The sequence below is a fragment of the Poecilia reticulata genome, linkage group LG7 (genome assembly GCF_000633615.1).
Source record: "Poecilia reticulata strain Guanapo linkage group LG7, Guppy_female_1.0+MT, whole genome shotgun sequence".
Lineage (NCBI taxonomy): Eukaryota > Metazoa > Chordata > Actinopteri > Cyprinodontiformes > Poeciliidae > Poecilia > Poecilia reticulata.
In genome coordinates, this window is record NC_024337.1 from 9,138,452 (window position 1) to 9,160,429 (window position 21,978).

The window sequence follows — 21,978 nt, forward strand, 5'->3', positions numbered from 1 at the left end:
TCCTTCTACAATTCCCTCTGTTCCCGCTCTCTCTCTCTATCTCTCCAAATCTCACCCTTTCTTTTTTTCCCCTTTTCTTCCTCTGTGCCTGCCTTAATGCATTCACACCGCCCCTTCATTCACGCAGATGTTTTATTCATCAAAGCGGGTATTCTTCAACCACCCCCCCGCGGCATCTTGCTTCACTCCGCCCCATCGCCCTCTTCCTCCTCCTCCTCTTCTTCCTCCAGCCCAACACATGGTGCTTCCCCAGAGGCCAGCACGCTCCCACTTGCTTCCCCCTACTCCTTCCTAATGCACTTGCTCTTCCTTACTTGTGGGTCTTTACGAAGCTTGGACCACATGTAGTGTTTTAACTACTCATTTAAAACAAAGTTATGCAAAGATTCACATTTTTCAGGGTGGGACAAAACATTCTCAACCGCTGCGCCGCAAGCAAGCAGAAAAAACTTGCAAACCCCCCCCCCAAAAGTACGCCGTACAAAACTGGAACAAATGTTTTGGCTAGAAGTAAGTAAAACACAGGCGCCGTTTGATGAGGCTGCGACTTTGATGTATAAAATCAATAACCATAAACACAGTCTGGTGCGCCCTTTCGACGGGAATCAGAGCCGAGAGGCATAAATAGAGATGATGTCATGAAACGACACTGGCCAGCCGTCAGCCTGCAGACTGATCATCTCAGGGATGTGTCATCCAAAGGAGAGCTGCTGTCAAACAGCCTGGTATAGTGTACTTCATTATTTATTAGTGTGGCGGTGATCTCACCACTACGGTGGGTCTTTGTGCAATGCCAATTTATTCCTTTCAAATCTCGGGGCTTTGTTTGTAAAATCTGATGGCCTTCTTGAGAATGACTCGTCAGACTTGAAGAAACAAAAGCACAGAGGAAGAAGCATCTGGTCCGGGTTAAGTTAATATTATCGTTCAAAATCAGTTTCGGTAAAAGTATCATCTGGCACAACGCCTTGCAAAAATAACCATGCGCCCACAACCTGTCCACATTCTTGCCACCAGCAGGCATTCCAAGGTATTTTATGTGATTTTATGAGAGCACAACTGTAAGGTGAAAGGTAAGGGTCATGGGTCGTGCAAAAACTCTCTGTCCCGCTTCATCAGCACTTTGTAGAACTTTGTTTTATTTCAACTACAGCAACAGGTATTTTCTGGTGTGTCTCAAACAAGCTTTGCACATTCAGAAATTGAACAGAGCCTGCATGTAGGACAAAAAGTTTGATCACCGAACCTTCTTGCACGTATTTGCTGACTCGACTTATTGTGGAAACCTGCAAACAATGGCTTCCTTGACGCTCGTCTGCCCCCCCCCAAAAAAAAGCAGGACTGGAAAATGTCAGAAAAACAAGCAACTGGTATATTATTGTTTAAATATGACATTCATATTTTGCGATTCTCCTCCTCTTTCTTCATTGTCGTGTCTCTAGGCGTCTTTTCTGTGGCGCGTCAGCAAAAGCAAAGAGAGTTCATAACTGGAACATGAATGTATAACATTTAAAGCCCACAAAATATTCTTTGCAGATTAACATGGTTCTTATGTTGTGATTTGATTTGGTAACCAGTAGGGAAAAAAAAGCTAAAACCTTACGTAATTCTCCTCTTACTCTGCATTTTTGCACTACTTTGTGAAGATTTATCACATAAAAGTCCAAAGAAATACATTGTTTTTGGATGTATCATGACAAAAAAATGTGAAACGTGAAAGATAGACTGTGCAGTACATATTTGTGTTTTTTTATGGTAATACAAGGAAATTATGCTTTTCTTTGTTTTTATTTTTACATAACATTAATTTATATAGGTGTTTAGCACCAAAGTATACCAAGACTTTTTAGTCTATCCTTCATCCTTTTGGAAAACAGGAACACTGAAGATAACTTACTTTCTAATTTATTGGTACAGGAATAGCAAGGTTATGTGAATTTTCACAGACTCGATAAAGTTTTGATCTGTATTTTCCACTTTTAAAAGAAGCCAGAAATGCCCTGGAGGAGCCTGAACCTGCACCTCACAGCTCTCAGCGTTATCTTCCTAACACAAACCCTGCCTTCTTTTACTGTACTCACCAAACGCTTTTATTCATTTATCCCACTTAGTTCAGCAAATTATGCCCACTGCAGTAAAAAAAAAATTCCCATTCAACATGCATATTTTAAATAGTGCCTATTGTGTATTTAGATGCCCCTGTTTCCTCCAACTACTTGAAAAACGGATCGCTTTGGGAACTGATGGCACTCACTTAATTCTCTGCTGTCGGGTCTCAACGCACGAGAGACACAATCAGTCACTCGGTTAATGACCTTTATAATGAATGTCACTCGCTGAATCCATTCTATGCCATTATCTCTTTTCGTGCCTGGCTCTCCTGTCTTTGAACGGTTTTTATCTTCCCAACAACCCGCTGCCCTCATCTTCCTCTTCAGCCGTCGTCTCAAGCTGTTTGTTTCCATTTCTAACTCATCTCCCACTTTAAACATTTTATTCAAGCTGCTTTTCTTCTAAATTATCTTCTTTTTTCCTTCAACATGTAATCTTAACTCCCATTCTTGAAGCATCAGTCATTTCCTCGGCGTTTTATCTCAGCAGCGATTTCTTTTGCCGTCACTTTCATTGCATTTTCTCCCAGCTGTCCGACTCGCTTTACAACTAATTGAGTTTGCATTTGTTTTACTTTCTCTCCTCACGAATGGCTCTTAAAAAACGTCAGACTGTTGTGCCCTGCAAATCTTTAATAGGGTATTTGTACACTGAAAAACAGCACAAATACTGTGTAATAAACAAGGACCAGCTACTTATTCTTGTATTTAGACCACAACAAAATTTAAATAACTAATTATTGTTTCTCAAATGGTTTTCTTTCGAATTTTACAATCTTTGCTCAAATTCACAGAATAAAAAGGACAAAAAAAACAAATAAATAGAACATGGAAATAAATTCTTGCCTTATCAAAATAATTGATGTAAAACATCGATTTTTTTTGGAGTCCTAAGAGAGTTTCAGTGTGCTGCATAATTAGCTCCATAACCTTTACACCTGGCTCTGCGTCTGTGTTCATTCCTGCCTCTGGCTACTTTACATTCACATCTCCTCCAAAAATAATTTCAGAAATACATGATGCAAAATATTAGACTTGTTTCCAAAATCTGTGCACCATCCTTTCATATTTTTCTGTCTACTCATATTTTATAATTTTTTCTTTTTGTAATTGTTGACTGGTTGCTGTAATGCCAATAAAGGTATAGTTTTATTTTTCATTGATGGCCATTTTAGAATTGGCAACAATGTAAATTAAAGCAGATACTTTTTTCAGAACCTGCCCTCCTCATATGCCATGTAACCTTTGTGAGCTGCTTGTCTCACTTCCAGAACGAAAACTTTTGACTGACTCTACAGCATCTAACTGTGACAGAAGTATGAATAATCTTTGGCTTACATATACAAAAAAAATTGAAGTTTTTGTTATTCAAAGTAAAATATTAAAGAAAATCTCTTTCTGCTGCAAAGAGTTCAGGTGTGCACTCTGCTTTTGTGATGTGTTATTTTAAAGAAACTATTAAAACAATATATTTTGTGTCCATCTTTGATTTCCTGTCTCTTGTCATTTTGTCCAGCCTGGTTAAAGATCACAGTCTACCCTTTTTGTCTTTTTCTCCATTTATAAATCCTTCTCTTCCCACGTCGCTTCCTGTCTTGACTTTTAAACCCGGCCCATTTATAAATGATAAAAAGTAGCATTTGCTTATTTCAAGCATTTTTCTTCTCGAGCCTCATCCGGTTAATGTACTCTCTGTGTGGGATCCGTCTCCTCTCCCTATCGGCAGGATTAGATTTCTCAGTCTAACATGCATATCTACTTTATCACACCCAAAACTAATCTGATCTCTGCCTACCGCATTTCTTCTCCAGCTTGCTCTGTGCTGCTAACTCCTATGTTGTGCTTCTACCTCCCCTGGTGTAAAAATACAAATTGCTTCTGCAGAACCAACAGATTTAATTTCTGTCTCTGTCCTCTCTTCTCGCCGTTCACCAGTTTATCCTTTCACAAACTAATTTAGTGCGGATCCTCGCTTCCGTCTCCCTGACTTGCGTCTCCCTTGCATCTCATGAATTTTTTCTTTGTATCGTTCAGCTCTGTGAGGCGTTGCCCCCTGTGTTACAGCGAGTGTAATCACATATCTGCCCTTTCTGTCAGCTTTTATCTCCACCTGTAAGGTTCATTGTCTGCTGGGAACTTCCTGAAACCACCGACTACTTTCAGAGCTAATAAACGGTGCACTGCTGTTTATGTCAGAGATGCAGAATATGCATTTTTATTTTAGATAAATGCTACTTCTGTTATGAATAAAAACCAAAATATTCTTGTTTTCTACGTTTTCGTAAGTTACCGTAACCTCATACATCACAATGTATGATAAGATTTTTGCACAGTGAGCCAGTAGGTTCTCTAAAGATATCACTCAAGGCAAAAATCAATAAATCAATTAAATATAGAAACGTCTCACATATTTACAGGATGTCCCATCATATAGAACAGTTTATGGAAAGATTGATGGCTGGAAAAGTAACGAGAAATTTCTTGGAGTGCAAATATCATTAGATTTTGGAGCCAGATAACTCCTCTAACACAAAACGAACTTATTACAACACGTCTCTAAAATAAAAAAGTGCTATGAGCCATCTGGACCACCAGAGCACAGCGAGAACACTAAAAAGAAGCAGTTGTTGTTAACAAGAAAAAACACTTTCTAATGGAAATATAACTCAAATCAATGTTACTTATTGGCAACACAGAAAGTGATGGAGTGAGCACTTTTACTTTCACTATAGATTCTCTATGCAGGAAATGTGTGTGAGTAAAGAGAGAGGACTTCTCCTCATCCAGCTTCTCTATTCAGAATACTTTTATTTATTTATTTATTTATTATTATTATTATTTTTATTTTTTTTTGCCTCCAGTGAATATGAAGCAATTGTAAAGTTGGCTTCCAAGAAACAACCCAAAGCTGAAGGACAGGAACATAACGCAGTTCATGCCAAATCGAAAACAAAAAGCTCCACTGTGGATGTTATTAGGGAAATATGCTCTGTTTTAGTGATGCTTGGGCTTTTTGTGTTTCTTTTTTTTTTTGTAAAACATATTGGCTGATCTCAGCAGATAGCGCCATTATAAATTAAATCAAAACAGTTTTCTATAAATGGTCCTCCTACACATTTACCCGTTGTAATTAATGGCAGCGACCAATTGTTATCTGAAGATGGTTAATTATTGCAGCTGCTTTTTGAATTTTACGTCAGAACTTTAGCTTCCCTTGTGTAGGATGAACTTGAAGAGGATTTTTGGGGCTTACAGCAAGTGTAAAAATGTAAAAGCTGACAGTCACATTATTACAAGGTTTACATGTTACAATTTTACAAAACTGAGATTTTCAGCTGCTTCTCTTCACTGCTGCTCTTACACTGTAATTAAAAGAAGTTATGGGAGCTGGAAAGCATCTTGCATATCAGAGCAGATACGCTGAGCAGAACCTGAACAGACGATGTGTCTGCCTGATAGCAGCTAGAGCTTTAGTTTTATTCAGTCATAGTTTATCACAAGGAGATTATTTTCCATTTTTGGAAGTTTCTGTAGACATGCAGTCTAGACTCCCAACAAAGAGGATTCATTTTTAACTGAACCTAACATTTTTGTAATTCAAACCAAGCTTATGCTCCAATACCAAACCCTAAGCCTGTATCAACATCAACAACAGCCCTTATGTTTAATATCTTTACATTTGACAAGCACATTTTGATTGTACAGGAAGCGTATCTGACGATGGTCATGAATGTATTCGACTAAGTGGAAGGTTAGAAACCAACTTTTCGACCAGTTTTGCTCTTTGGCCAGCAGACATCCTCTGAGGTTTGGACTCACTAATATAAAACACCACAGCAGCTGTTTCATTCCCAGTTTAGATTAATTATTTAAGAAGGCAGATGTCAGGTCACGAGAAATTTGCAGGCGCTTAAGAGCTGATTTTTTTTTCTTTTCCAAAGACTCAGTCAGTGAGTGTATTTCTCTTTTGTTTCCTTATAACATCAGACTTTTCTGTAAAATCAGATGAGCCCATTTTGACCTAGTTTGGAATAATGTAGAACATGACATTGTCAGGTTTTATTGTTATTTTTGATATTTAAAACCAAAATGAAATTCATTTCAAAAATATGTTTCCATGCAGATACGTTACTCCGGTGTAGATGCTGATGCTCCTACAGAGCCGCTGCCAGAAAACGTTGAGTTGCTCAGACGAGCTGTAGTAGAATGAGTTTAGGATGCCTGCACTGCCACTGTATTGGTAAATCACATAACACAGAATTTAGTCATTTTATCAGTGAGGACACTGAACCTTAACCAATCAGATGGGAACATAAACAGGAAATGGAACAGATTTGCCACTACTGACAGGTTTGAAGACAATCATCATTCTCACCGTTTGCCTCCGAATCCTCATTAAAGGCTCAGGTTAACCCATTTGTAATTCAAATGTGACTTGTTCCAGAATGTCAAAATCTACCAAAAATCGCTCATCCTGTATTGTTTCTACTAATCCCTGATGAACAGTTTAAGGCTTGTGTCTCAGAGAAGCAAAACCTTGCGTTATGTGAAATCAAACATTGCAGATCTATATTTTATTACCCATTTGGGTTTTTGTTGCCTTCATAGAAATGGTGGCATCTTTAAGCTTGGCACAAATAGATGAAGAAACTGTTAATGATTAGGTGAGTTTTCCCTCAATGTGGATAAAAAAACTTTTAAATAGGTGGCATTATTGCCCAACAATATGCGTCTATAAGTGACCGCAACGAAAAGACCTGAACATAGTTAAAGCTCTGACACAACAGCAATACATCTACGGGCTTTTAAGCCTGGATTGATGCTTGTTGAGGTTTACATACATTAAAGTTTTATTTAATTCCTTGCTCACCTCTGGGGATCCAACTGGGGATATTTCAGAGAGTAAATTACAATAAACCATCTAAATATCTCTTTTAAAGGGTTAAATTCTGACTAAGTTAAGGCTAAATGTGTTTTGTTGTCACCCTGATTGATTATTTTTTGTCTGACTTTTGTATTTTGTGCCTTGTGTTTTTGAGTTATTTTTGTGTGAAAGTTGATAATTATTCTACATTTCTAATCTCCCCAGTTTCTTAGACTTGTTCCCTGCTGTTTCCAGTCCCTTGGTCTCTGCATTTGGGTATTCATCAAAATTAAAACGTCACCGCCACATCTTGCTTTCCCACAAGATGAGAAAACAATTTTTTAGATTTTCTTTGAAGTTAGGTGTAGGTGTAGGCTCTACACTAATCTCTTTTCAGAGCTTGTGTGCTGCAAAGGGACACCTGCGCAGTTGTTCACCATCAAACCTGACTCAGATCTGATGCCGACTTCTGTTTCTGACTGAAAAAATAAAAATAAAGATACGACTCCCTCTGTGGAAAACCAAGGTTTCCAAGTGTTGATGAAAACCCCGGGCAAGCTCAGTTCCTGCCTGTGAGAGCGATCCATAGAGTTTCAGGGAAAAAACCGAATCAAAGAAAGGATAAGAGGGGGAAGGGGTAACGGCGGGGCCGGACGGAAAACCGAAAGAAACACAGAGCAAACAAGGTTAGTAGATGTCTGGAGATTTCTAGGAGTTGCAGAATCAATTCGTCCCTGACTATTCCTCGTCATCCCTCTTTCTTTTTCCTTCTGTTTGCCCCGGGGCGGTGAGGAGACGCTACAACTCCCGACACCTACGCAGGAAGAGCTCAGCAACAACAGACCGGGCTGATTTCCCTTGTTCTTGCTCACCCCTCTTCATCCATTTCCCCCGGAAGCTTCACCTCTTTATTATTCTCACTCAGTCCATCCGTCTCCCTCCATCCACAACTAAAACCGTTGTCATACTCCACCCTCTCCTTTCAAGCCGACTCCATTAATTCTCAATTTTTCTTGTTAAGTTTTTGCAAAACATTTTTTTTTTCTTTTTAATATTTATCACTTTATTTTGCAATTATTCTATCCCCTCTGTCTTTATTTGTTAGACTTAAATCTTTTTTAAATAATTAACAAATCATAGTTTAGGATTTGGGAAACACCCAAAAGTTAAAAGGTTTTTTTACTTGCAGCAGGAAGTGACATGTTATGCCATAAATTCAACATCATGTCACTTCCTTCTCCAATAAAACACAGTGGAAAAAAAAACAAAAAAACTTGACCTTAGTGTTGCAGCGTTTCAATGTATTGCTAGTTGCGTTTAGCTTGGTTTCAGAGCATTAACTGGGAAATCCCACTGGTTCCCGTCAATCCCAGCTCCAAGCTCCAACTTCCATCAAATTATTTCCATTCACTGTCATAAAATCTACCACTTTAAAACATTCCCACATCTCTTCGTGACTCATCGTTTTTAAGTCGCTGCCCGTCTCATTTTAACTGAACTCACATTACCGGTCCAGAGGAGCTCCGGTCTGGAAATCTGAATCCTGTCTGGTAATGTTTTGGTGGGATCCGCCCACACACAGACCAAACTTTTTACCGCATTTCTTACCCGGTAAATAACTTTTCTCTCCTAAATCCGATTATCTGAAATGATCTCCACCTCTTTCCTATTTTCCCTAATAAAGATTTTATTACTTCTTCTCCCTCATGTTCCCGTCAGCTCTACTTCTCGGATTTCTCTCCATCCTATAAGCTTTCCTGGGCTCCTTCATCTCTCTTTCACTTTGTCACTACACTTCTCTTTCTGCTCTCCTCATTTCTTATCTCTCTGCTCATCTCTTCCCCTCCCTCTGTCTCGGTGGGAGGCTGGAAAACGCTCCGTCTCGCTCATGAAAGAGAAGTGCCGCTTCCTTCTTCCAGCTCTCTTTTGACTCGAAATAAAAAGAAATGTAAAATATCCCCCAGACTCACATATAGTCGCACACAACCTATACTCCATACTCTTTTATATCAAGTCAATGGCTGAGGCAATATAAAGGGACAGAGAAGAGGGATGATGTCTTGAAAAGAGTTTGGTGTATTGGGCAAGGTAAGAAAAGATGCAACAGCTTTTGTGTCTGGGTTAGAGCAGGCGAGAAGATGACAAATTAAAAAATAGCAACTGCCTCTCTGCGTGTGTGTGTGTCTGCGTGTGAATGCCTGTGTGTTACAGACGAACTAACAGGTAGTTCGGGAGGAGGAATGGCTCCCGTGAGGCTGAGTGTGTGTGTGTGTGTTTTCATGTTGTTCGGCTCAACATGACAAAAGAGAGAAAACGGAGTGGATCAGAAAAGAAGTCAGTGTGGGACAAGAACAAAGAATCCCTGACAGTCTGCGTTACTTTACCAGAGCACACTTAAAGACTTAAAACAAAAACAGACGGATGCACTGCCTGCTCTTTATTTTCATCGTGTCTTCAGCTTCTACATCAATAATGTGGGAGCAAACATTGGTTGGTTTCTACCTCTAATGTCTATGTATTTTTTTTATTAAATCAAGTAATTCAAATGCCTTCAAGTTTTCAAACATTTATGTCAGGGTTAGTATATTGAGAAAGAATATAAAAAAATGTACCTTTGGTTTTGGGTAAAAAAAAAAAAAAAAAACAGTTAAAAAAATTAAAGAAAAAAATTATAAAATTAATTGCAAAAGTTTGATTGTGATTTTTTTTTTCATTCACACAGAACTAAACTCTGTGCTGAAACACCCACAAACAACCAACATGATATTGGAGCTAAGTGTATTTCAGCTCGTTGCAAAGAAGCAACAAAGTTTTTGATGCCATTAAAAAGATCCTGTTAATATTCTTGGAGTGCAAAATAGACCCTCAGAATGCTACTGCCACCTCCGTGCTTCACAGTTGAGCTGAATCTTTGACTCTTTGACTGACAGCTGCAAATACGTTATGCTTTAATGTATTCATTATTTAAACTTTGGCTTCCTTCTTAGTTTCTGCTTTCTTTGTCCATATTGATTGTGCCTTTCATCTGAGCGATACAGTTTGGGAAAAAATGTGAACAGAACTTTGTGCTTCAACAATAAATCCAATTTGTAATTTAATTGGAAGATATTTTCCCTGAAAAGTCTGGTGTGTTCCGAGATACCAACCTATTCAATGAAGCTCTCCCTATTCTGACAAGAAGACTGGTCAAATATGCAGCCGAAATGGTACGAGGGACAATAAGAGTGTTTTTATTATTTATGGGATTAGGTATAGCTGAAAATCAGCCCACGCTCAAAAAATAAGGGTCACTAAATCACTAAAAGGCCAAAATTATATTATGTCATTCATACACATGATGGTCTGTACAAAAAGTTCACTGGAACTAAACATGCTAAATATGACCAGTTATATGGTTCTGGTTACAATGACCTTCAATGTTTATACGCATTGAGCCTTGATTTTCACTACTGCTGCTGCAACCCAATGAAGGTCCAGTTTATAGCCAAGTTCACACATCCTTTATAGAGTCCGATGTTTCATTGTAGCAACCAGTTAATACAAACCATGTAGGTTGGGGAGTGCATGGAAAATCGGAGGCGGTACAGCATGTTCTGCCAACCAGAGCAGTCAGAACCAACACATGGATATTATAAAGGTTCAATACCAGGAGAGAAATCTGAAATCGCTCACATTTCAGAGTTTTCTATATCACAGATCAAGCTGTGCCTGCAACTCTTTCTTTGCCCTCATCCACGACTCTCTCCATCCCACTCACCGGTGTAGTCTTCACGGCAGATGCAGGTGTAGCCTCCCTCTCTGCGGGCACACACTCCTCCATTCAGGCAGGGGTTGGAGTAGCACAGGTTGATCTCCGTCTCGCAGTAATCGCCCGTGAAGCCCACCGGGCACCGGCACCGCAAGCCAGCAATGGGATGGATCGGGCGGAACAAGATGGAAGGCGACGAGATGAACGGCGCCGAACTATTGAAGCGCAGCACTGAGATGCACTTCATGTAGTTCTGGCAGGGCTCTCGCAAACACACGTTGTCATCGAATGGGAGAACCTTGAACAATGGAAGCGGAGAGAGGAAAGAGAAAGGTACTTGAGGAGAACAATCCATCCAATGATGGTCCACAGACCATCATTGCTCGGTATGCTAGTTGCTTTCATCCCAATGTGTCAGATGCCTCTGTTAGCTGTGTCGCTGTAGATATTCACCGTCAGCGGGATCAGGCCTCTGCACAGTTCATGTTCTCCCTTCCAGCTTTTCAGTTGTTATCTGAACTTTACAATTAAACCAGAACCGGCCGACCTCCATCTAGCTCAGACTTCGGCCAGCTTTGCATAAGCGGGAGCAGAGTTTGATGGAAACTTTAATGGCTCTTTTAATGGATATTCCTATGAGTCATAAAAAGCAGTGATAGAAAAATTAATACTCTTCCCTTGTGAAGCCGAATCAATAAAATAAAGCATGTTCCATTACAAACCAAGACCTTCAGCCAGAACCCCAATCACCGCTCAGCACTTTCTGTAAGTAACAATGTACATGATGTGTCGATGTAAAAAAGACTCTCGGATGGATGGATGGATGGATGGATGGATGGATGGATGGATGGATGGATGGATGGATGGATGGATGGATGGATGGNGATGGATGGATGGATGGATGGATGGATGGATGGATGGATGGATGGATGGATGGATGGATGGATGGATGGATGGATGGATGGATGGATGGATGGATCTCAGAGTCTGGCTCATCAACTTTCCATGTATTTCTAATGTTTTCTAAAAGTTTATCAATTAAAACCATTTTATCTTGTCAAAATAAATCTCATGATTAATTTGATTACTCTAAATCTCCTTAGTGCATGATCCATACTCTACTGGATCCTCAGCTGCATCTGTACCTGCTCCTGTGTTGGTGAGGATGAGTGTTTGCAGTTCTTCATCGTCACTGTGTTTGTATGGAATAATGCGCCACGTGTCATTGAGAAATTTTCACTGCCACTTGGTTTTTTATCCAGATGTTGGTTATTTATGTTGAATGTCTCTCTGTCCTGAGACACTTTTGATCGTGTCCTCTGCCTGTCCTGTTTTCTGCAAATCTGTGATCACTTCCTGTCTTTCATGTGCAAATATCTTCAGTATCTAAGGACAGATTTGCTCTCCATGGAGAGCCTTTACTCTTTGATGTTGGGTTTGAAGCTGAATCTCCACTTGTGCACTTTAAATTGCCAAATGATTTGTTTTTGATGTACACTTTTAAATTGTAAACGTTATTTGTTCTTTTTTTATTCTTTTCTAAAAACAAAAGTATTAGATTAAGATGGATGGCATTAGCACCTCTCCATAAAATTCCTTCACTACATATTAGAAATATTATGCCGGGAATTCAATGGTATGAGGAGACCTTTAAGTAGCCTGTCACTAAACTGTGTAAGATCAAATAATTTCCAGAAACCGACCATCTTTTTCCTCATCAGATCTGGTAAATTAAATAAAAAATCAACTTGAATTCTTAAACTCAAAGTTCTTCTTTCTTACCCATGAATTGGCAGCCATACACAATTCACAATGCATCTCTTCATTTCACTTTAGAAATGTTCTTCCCTGCAGATTTCACACGTTCACATGTTCAGATCTGTGTTGGTTTTTTTTTGTTTTTTTCGGTTCTGTGTGCACAGAATTGCTCAGGGCTGTGTACACGTGTAGATAACTGATGCCCAGTGTTGTGTGCAGGTATGTGGATTTCATGCATGGTGACATATGGTGGTGTTATTTGTGTAGTCTTGCGTGAAGCCATATGGCTGCTGTGTGATTAGCATCTGGCTCGTGTTACTGTCAGTTCATGTCAGATATTCCTGAGATCCCTCTTGGTAAGTCAAGAGAAATCTGAACTATTTGAGTTAGGTGCTGTAACAAACATTCGTTCTTCTCGACAAATGAGTAGATCATCTCCATTAAAGCATGTCAGCACATGAAAGCATTAAGAGCTCTACGACTTCCTGGTAGAGAGCTGTGCTAACTTTGGACGTGATGAACGAGAAACTTGGATGACGTGCATCTGCATTCTACCTCCAAATTCTTGACCCTTAACTTCCAAAAGAAATGTACGTGTCACCTTCTCCTGAAAACAGTATTTTTGTCTCCTTTGACATTGATCCCAATGCTGTCTCTGATTCAGGAGAGACCTAATACAAGTAACACCACAGGAACATGGCTTTATTTACAATTTTCTCAAGGCTACACGTATCCCTGTGGTGCCGTATTTTCCTTCTCTCCACTCTACCTTTGGTCCCTCCTTGTGGATAATGACAATGGCTGTCTATTTGGGCAGTTGTCAAATCAACCATTTTCCTTGCATTTCTGTATTGAAAATATTTTTTTATTGGGGTAATGTAAAATTCAGAATTTTTGCAAGCCATAATCATAATAATGAACAGAAATAAACAAATAAATGTGCAATTATACATGTAGCAGGTTGAGGTTCACATTTTCAACTGAATTACTGAAATCCCTTAACTTTTCGGTTCTTTTTTTTTTATTGTGGTGGAGCTGCATATTTGTGTTGTTTGATTGGTAAAGTTTCTGCTTATTAGGTTCTATTTATTTCTATTTAAGTCAAAGACATTTCACTAATACCTAAAGAAAGAAAGTCAATCTGTACAAAAGGGCATGATTGTCTCCTTTAAATGTATATTTGTGAATCTAAAAATAACTACGAAATTGGTAAAAAAAATATATATATATATATATATATGGTTAGTAATAAACTTTTATCAACCTTTTCCTTTTTGAGATAAGCTTTATTTTGTTGTAAATATATATTTGTAATCATGCTCAAGTAAGACACTAAGTATTGTTCAAGATAAAAAATATATAAATTTGTTGTTCAGTAAAATGGCTACACAATGGCACTTCGGGTTGAATAAGGACACAGGACTAAGTGAAGCAGCTACTTGCCTGTTGGCTATGCATGAGCATCTCTGTGTCGTGTCTTAATGTAAACAAACCTCCATCTGCGTCAGCGACGTCAGTCTGGGCCTGTTCAAATACAGCTGCTCCTCCAGCGTCTCGGAGGGGAAGAAATGGCCGCCCGGCAACGCGGCAGAGAAGCTGACGTTCAGAATGCGTCCCGGTGTCGCGTCCAAGTCCGGCTGGATGTTGAAGATGAAAACGTCCTCGACGGGCACAGAGAGAACCGCGGACACACCCTCCAGGAAGTTACCGAGCAGCGGGGAGAGGAAGTGCCCCTGGGACATGTTCTGCAGGCGGACGGTGACGCTGCTTCCCAGCATGTCCTCTGTGATGATGAGGACACGCAGGACACACTGGGCTGAGATGCTGTGGACGCCGTCTGAAAAGTGAAGAGTCAAGAGGGGAAAATTGTTGGTGTGAATGCAAATCTGTTTTTTTTTTTGTTTTTTGTTTTTTCAGAGCGTCTGTTGGCTGCTGGCATATTTTAAAACATGCAGCTAAGACCCAAATGCTGTTTAATAAAGATAATCAAACAAAATAAAACATATATCACATAAATATTTATTAAAAAATACATATAAGCATCAATAAAAAAAAAACTAAAATGTTCACATAAAATAAGATTTAAAATACGTGCACAGAGAAACACAATACTACTGGAATTAAATACCAATAAACAACATGTTTGTTTTTTTTCATAATTCCAATCTTTCTAAAGTACAGGCAGTCTTTATTTTAATCAACTTGTTCCTCAAATTGGTGAAACAGTTGCCTCCGTTATTGTTTGGTTTTGCAAAAAAAAAAAAAAAGACATTAAACAGTTAAAATTGCAATAAACTGGTTTTGAATGTACTTGAGTAAATATATTTGGGCAACATCTAAAGTGATGAATACCACATGAAATAATAGCTGCAGCTAAATTACATGTATTAATGTGGTCTAAAAACCCTCCTGTGTGTTTTGTGTGACCTAATCCAGGACAGCAATGAGAAAAGAAAAACAGACAGAGAGAAATGAAAGAGCAACAGACACGAAATATGCAGTGACTGTAATACAATAAAACAATTGCTCACTGCGTACTCCACTTGTGTATGATCATAAATTACAGATACATACATTCATGGTAAGAGAGGCTGCCAGCAAATTAAATATTCGGGTAATGGCTGCTGTTTTTAAAGAACTACATTAGCCACAAAACCCTCAATAAGCCCATTTTAATTAAACTGTCAAGATAAATCAAATGTGATTGACTTTTTGCATCTATTTTCACCAGAGCAAATTTATATTTAATCTTCTTGAATCTGTTTATTCAAGTAAGAATAACTTTGAGAAAAGTTGCATTTATGGGTCATATATAATTAAAATAGTAAGAAATCAAATACAGTGACTGCTTTTGGAGAAGTAAACGGGCAGGGAGAAACGTATCCTTCTGAACGATCCCATTTGTCACGTGAGGAAACGTTTCTATGCTGTGGGTGTTACAATAAAATCATCCAACTTCCAACCTTTGGCTTCATGCAATGTCTACAGCAGTCAGAATCAAAATGTTTCTGATTTTTAATGACAGCTTCAGATGTCACTGCTGGTAAATCTTTATCTCAAATTTCAGATGTGGTGAATAAGAATCCACAGAGCTTTTAAGAAAATGGACAATTCCAGAACCATCAATGTAAACATGAAATTAATCAATTTCACATCACAGCATAAATATACTGTATTAAATATTGTTGCGAGTGTTGGAAATACTGTTGTAAATACACTCCGCGAAAGTTTTAATAAGTCACAAAGATGCACAAAACAATTATTTCTCATTACTTCCAACACCAGTCGCGCTCCTTTAGTTAGAAACGGTTCATCATTGACCTAAAGCTACTTCATCCACAACCTGTGTTTCATCATCAATACAGAATACACAGCAGGCTGCAGCTCTGAGTGTCTGTAAAGCAATCCACTGTGACAAAGGGGTCGCACCGACTGGAGGAGGTAATTTCTAACAGTGCGGTGGTGACTTGGTGTTAAAGTCAAACAAATAAAAGGCAGTAAATCTTGAATGAATGAGGAATGCGGCAATATAAGAAAAAAGGCCCTGAAGCAGGAAAACATACTACTGTGATGAAGGAAAGAGAGGAACATGGCAGAAATTGATGGAGGGTGAGGGGCAGAGGAAGAGACGGACACAGAGGATCAGGAGGACAGAGAGGCAGCGGAGGATGAAGGACAGCAAATGAGGTTTATTAAAAAACCAGGAAGAGGGAAAAGCACGCAACGGTGAAGGAGCGGAGAAAAAAAAGAGTGCTTTTAAAAAAATAATAAAAGACATACTTGTCAATATATGAAGAATAAAGAAACCAAATACTTGTTTGAATATTTTTGTCAATTACTATGGACTGAAACTGTGCAAACAAAGGCGGGAAAGGAGAGATTAAACAAAAAAAATACAAATATATATATATATACAAATAAAACCACTGGTCAGAATCACTGAAACAGGAGGAAGAAATGGAGGGAGGATGGGAGAAATAACACAGGAGTACAAAAGTGGGGGGTTGGGTTCGGTGGCAGCTGGTTTGATTACTGGATTACAAGGAGCCTCACTGCCTGCTGACCCCCAACACACACACACGCACACGCACACACACGTTCAAAACCAAATGGCCTTCATAATACATTTACAGCAGGAGGAAGAGCAACTCTACAATATAGACACCCACACGTAACAGACATGTTTATTCTGCTCATGTTAAATGGCCCAAATTATTTATTACTAGGCTGAATCCAAAAGCAAACAAAATCCAGTAATTGATTCTGATCCTTCTCTGTCATTAAAATGATCTTAGGATCCGTGACAAAAGCTGGGATAATCAGCTGGGATAAGCACCCGATCACGTCATTAAATACACTGTTAAATGCACAGTTCAGCCTGGAAGTGGTTACTAAACTCTGGTTTTACATCATATAACTGAGTTCCTATGAGAGGAGGTGCGTCACTTTTATTCAGGTAGAGCCATTTTAAAACTGGAGCTAACAAACTATGACTGGCTCATCTGTAAGGCAGCCGATTGCAGGCTTGTTACTAAGCAGATCTCTTGATTCAATGATAAAAGCTGATGTCATGTTGTTAGACTCCCAATGTTACATTATAAGAGGCAAAACTGTATGATATTCTTTGTAGCAAGCACTCAAAATATGTGGTGCTTGCTACAAAGCACCACATACTTTGTTTATTCTATATTTTTGCTTCAGTTTATGACTCAAATAGAAATGTTTGTATTAGCTTTTTAAAAAATGTGGTATTTTCAGTGAAGCTTTTCCCCCAAAAAACAAAAAATGATTCTTCCCACAGACACTCCAGGGCCTTGATGTGTTTTTTGTTTTTTTTTTTTACTTTGCCAGGCTGTTTTATGCACAGTAAGCATGGTAGCCTTCTGCAGTCCATGTGCTTGTTTTCAGACAAACAAAAAAAAAAGCAATCCCACTGCCAGACAAAGAGGAAATGTTCATCTGAGTCACAGCCTCACGGGAATCCTCTTTCAGAGGCTCGCTGCAGATACGTGGGGCGTTCAAGCGGCAAATTTTGACAAATCAACGGCATCAGGTCTCCTGGTGGTTTCCAGGGCAGCATTGTGATGCAGTTGGTATCACCGTTCCCAAGCAGCAACGCAGTCCAATCCCAACGTGGTTTCTTCCTACAAAGAGCTTGTGTATTCTCCTATTTTCTCATGTTAGTTGGTCTCTTTAAATTGCTTGTATGTGTGTGAGTGTGCAGGCACAGTTGGTTGCTCTGTGTTGCTGATGGACTGTTGATTTGTCCAGGTTGTACCCTGCCTCCGGCCCAATGACCGCTGCAGATAGGGACCAGCTCCCCGCCTCACCACCCAGCGACTCCGCCAGGATAAACAGGTTCAGACGACAAATGACTGGATGGTGACTTCTAAATTCAGGGAGATTTTATCAGACTTCAGAGCATTTTATGCCCTCGAGCTGCAATTCTAGCCTCTGACTGTAAACTAGATATACTGTACATCTGTTTCACGCCAAAACTCAGTGGAGTCTCATCTTTGGATTTTATTAGATTTTTGTTTATTGGACTGATTTTAGTTTTGCTAACCCTTTTTCAGCCAGTCAAAACCATTACTGTGTGAAGTCTTCTTTTTGCTTTACCTCCATGTCTTTTCTAGTCATGATTATTAATGAATTAGTGATTACCAGAGCCAGCATGTAGATTGGCATGAGATGTTATAGTTAGGTGCTCTCCGCTCGACCACAGATATCGAGTAAAACAGACATTTTCTTCAACATTTCCAGCTGCTGTAAACATGCAAATTGAGTTTTCCCCGTGAGGAAAACAGATTTTTTTTTTTTTGTGGCACACAAGTGAGGACAGGATCTCAGGAGACAATTCAAAATGTTGACCTGGAGGCCTATATTGTAACGTCTATTACCATTTTAATGTTTCTCCCCCTGACCTGACATCCGTCTCACTTTCTCCTGACACTATGTCTAATAAATGCTAAATGCGTATGAACTGTAAGAAGTTAAAACAGGCCAAACAGGCTAAGGGAGAATATTGCTTGACCCTGCTACGGTTTTTGTGGGGTTTTTTCGGTTTTTTTCGGTTTTGGTGTTGTTAGTGTAGACGTGATCGCCACCTGCTGGCACGGCATACGTACCACATTTGACTGCAACCCCAAAGACAGAATAGACACAGACTTTATTCACTGAGGAAAAAAATATCAGCTCCAAAAAGATGAAGCAGTGTCGGCGGAATCTTTCTATGCCATTCTTTAGTTACCTACGATCAAATCTTGTCAAATAAAATCTGTTTGAAAAATCATGTTGTGTTCAACATTTTGTTTGAGCTTTTAGACATTTGTTCAGTTCTGTTGCTGTCTGCTTTCAAGTCTTTTTCACAGCTATCTTTTCAGTTGCAGTAAAGCTAATCTGAGCAGCTGACATTAGCACAGGAACTTTCACACAAACCAGTTTGGAGGCCTGAGAATGAGGAGTAAAACCACCACAGGGCTGTTACAAGGTTTTGTGCCATGAGATCTTATGAAATTCGTTGCCAAAGGGGAGTTTGTCTCGCAGAGCGCTAAAAGGTTCTCCTCAGTATTTGAAGTTGTGCTTTAAGCTTCAGAACTTGTGTCTAAGATCCTTTCAGTCCCTTATCCACATGTGTTCTCTACTTTTATGATATCATGAAAGTTCCCAGCATGGATGAGGGTTAAAGTGGACCATCAATCATCAAACATCTGTTTAAACATGTAATGACCTTGAGCTGTAAAGGTAAAGGTAATAAATACTTAGTTACCTAAATAGTCCACATATCTATTATCTTATTGATATTAATTTTTGCATCCCAACACAGCCAGTAGATAAAAATCTTTAAAGTTCAGTTTTGCTTCTTGCACCTTCATGGTATTAATTTCTACCCAGTAACATGAATTTTTACTTCTATGTATTGTTGTGAAATTGTAATTATGAATAAAGTATGACTTGGAACATGGAGCAACACCGACTGTAATTTGCTTTCTTCGTACATTTGTTTTGCTTGGGGCTTTGACTAGGCAGCACATGATGTGAATGTTTTACTGCTGCATGTTAAAAACTCTTGTAATATTCTCCTGTGTTAAAGGGCTTCAACTAAACAGTTCATAATGTGGCTATTCAGGATTGTTGCAGGAGAATAGATGGGGAACGTCAAAACAACGTTTGCTTTGACGATGCAGATCAGCTCAGGTTTAGTAAGGCTTGGTGCGCAAATGCTGATCAGCAGAAGACTTTAGAACAATTTTTGCTGTATTTAACACTGAATACATTTGGACATTCTGCATGAGGACTCTGACACAGCTCAGCTGGACATGTGAGAAATTAAGAAGAAAGAAAATGATGTGATAAGATTCGCCTTTTTAGTTCAGTCGTCCTACTTGCATGCTGAAAACCCACACGGTCTATCATTATGTTGCTGCGACTTGAATGTTGTGAATTGTAGCATCAGGTTTTCTATTATCATCATTTTCCAACGCCATATATAGAAAGTCGTATTTTTCTGCTATTGTCCAGAAAATGATCCATCCCATTCCAGACTTTACAATACTGTTGCACATTTTCCTTCCCAATTTAAAAGGTCTATTCAGTATTTTGCAGCCAACCTCATATATATCCAACCTCTGAGTTGGCGATAAATTTAATCTAAACGGTCAGTACTGAAACTGACTAAACAGACATAAAAGCAAATATGCCTTTTTCATCAGTCAATAACAAGTCTGTTTAAGTGGCCAACTCTTCCTTTAATATTAGCCCATCAGATCGACCTCAGAGTAACATAAAGACTCTATGAAATGTGGATTGCTTTAGGTGAGGAGGGGTAATCCTCCCCTGAAGCCAGAAAGTCATAACTAATGCATCCGACAGCCTCCAATACATATTCACTTCAGTGTGCATAAAAACAATGAAACATTAATAACCCCCCAAAATTGAAAACCGAACAAATGGAAGGTTACTCTGACGTCTTTTGCACCGAGGGGAAAACAAAGCTTTTCGCCAATAACAACTTTGAGACACTTTTGGAAGCTTTTACTGCTCCTATGGGTTTCCTTCTGGCGTTTTCCCCCTGCATGTGTCCGCACTTCAAAGGAGGAGGAGAGTCGGGGGGTTGGCATGCATAGAAACTCTAAGAATAACCACGCTGATTTAGAATCAACGGCGACGCGTTCAGCCGACGAGCGAGCCATGAAAGAGTGAGGCTGCGGCTCCCTGAGACGCTTTTGTGGGGAGAAGCAGTCCCAGCGTTTCAAAGGGTTGAGGGAGTTCGGTGCTATCTCTCTGCGCCAGGTAGCCTGACTAATAACACACTCAAAGCTTCTTGAATGTCAGAACATCCTGAGCCTGCTGCCAGGAAATCTGAACGGAAATAGTGTATTAAGAAGCGTTCAGCAGAAAGGCAGGAAACAGCTTCAGAAATACTTAAAAAGTGGTCAACATACGTCAGAGCAAGGGGTTATTAACAAGAGCCCTGGCATTTTCCCCTACAGCAGGAAGAGGGACAAATTCAGACATGCCACTTAGCTGAGTTGTGATTTCAAAAGGCTTTCAATATTTAAATCAAATATTTTACGGTCTGAAGACAACTTAAAGGTACGTGGCCTTTGCAGGAGGGTTAAAAATATGAACTTTTTTACGTTTTGTTCTGTCACACCCACAAATCTCCCGACCGAAAAGAAGAAGAACATTACTGTGAAGCGGGAAGCAAAATGACAAAGGATTTTCATATTTAACCAACTAACAGAAATCAGAAACGCGTGGCGGACATTTGCATTCAGCGCCCTGCCACCTCTAGATAAAACGTAGTGCAAACATTTACCTTCAAATATCACATAGTTAGTAACAAGACGTAATTTCATCTCGGTGTGTTGACGTTAGAAGATTTCTTACAGAACATCTGAGACCGAGGAACACAGCAGACTGGTGAGAGATGAATTAGATTAACACATGCATGGTTACTTTAAAAGACATCCTTCCAGGCCTTGAAAAGCTCTGAAAACATTGTTCAAACCATCAAACTTCAGAAAACTGTGGCAACGCTAAAAACCGACCAACTCTGGAGCAGCCGCACAACTCAGGTGGGAGAATCTGTTAAAGAGACCATGTTTTAATCTTTCTTCTCACAAATCTGGACTTTACGGAGAAATGGTAAGAAGAAAATCAGTGTTCAAAAAAAGCGAAACAACTTCCAGTTTGCACTTTTCCACAAGCCACACAGCAAAGAAGAACATGCTCTCATTAGAGGAGACCAACATGTAACTATTGGGCTACAAAATGCAACCGTGACAGATTTTAAATATCCCTTATTTTCAAACCATAGGTTAAAAATCCATTTATATATATATACATAAAAAATAAAAAACAATTCCCTTCTCACCCTCCGCGGGTGGTCTGTTTCATCCTCTGAGCTCGGGTCCTCTACCAAAGGCCTGGGAGCTTGAGGGTTCTGCGCAGTATCTTGGCTGTGCCTAGAACTGCACATTTCTGGACTGAGA

General features: G+C 39.3%; 1 protein-coding gene across 3 annotated transcripts in view; it reads right to left on the reverse strand.

Annotated features, from left to right (window-relative positions):
- The window catches only part of celsr3 (cadherin, EGF LAG seven-pass G-type receptor 3), a 108,210-nt gene that overhangs the window by 67,451 nt on the left and 18,781 nt on the right, over positions 1-21,978 (reverse strand). For all 3 annotated transcript variants that reach the window (XM_017305689.1, XM_008413213.2, XM_008413214.2), the window contains exons 2-3: positions 13,975-14,318; positions 10,733-11,021 (exon numbers count right to left, since the gene is read on the reverse strand). In XM_017305689.1, the coding sequence (XP_017161178.1) occupies positions 10,733-11,021; positions 13,975-14,318 (633 nt within the window). The remainder of the gene's footprint in view (positions 1-10,732; positions 11,022-13,974; positions 14,319-21,978) is intronic.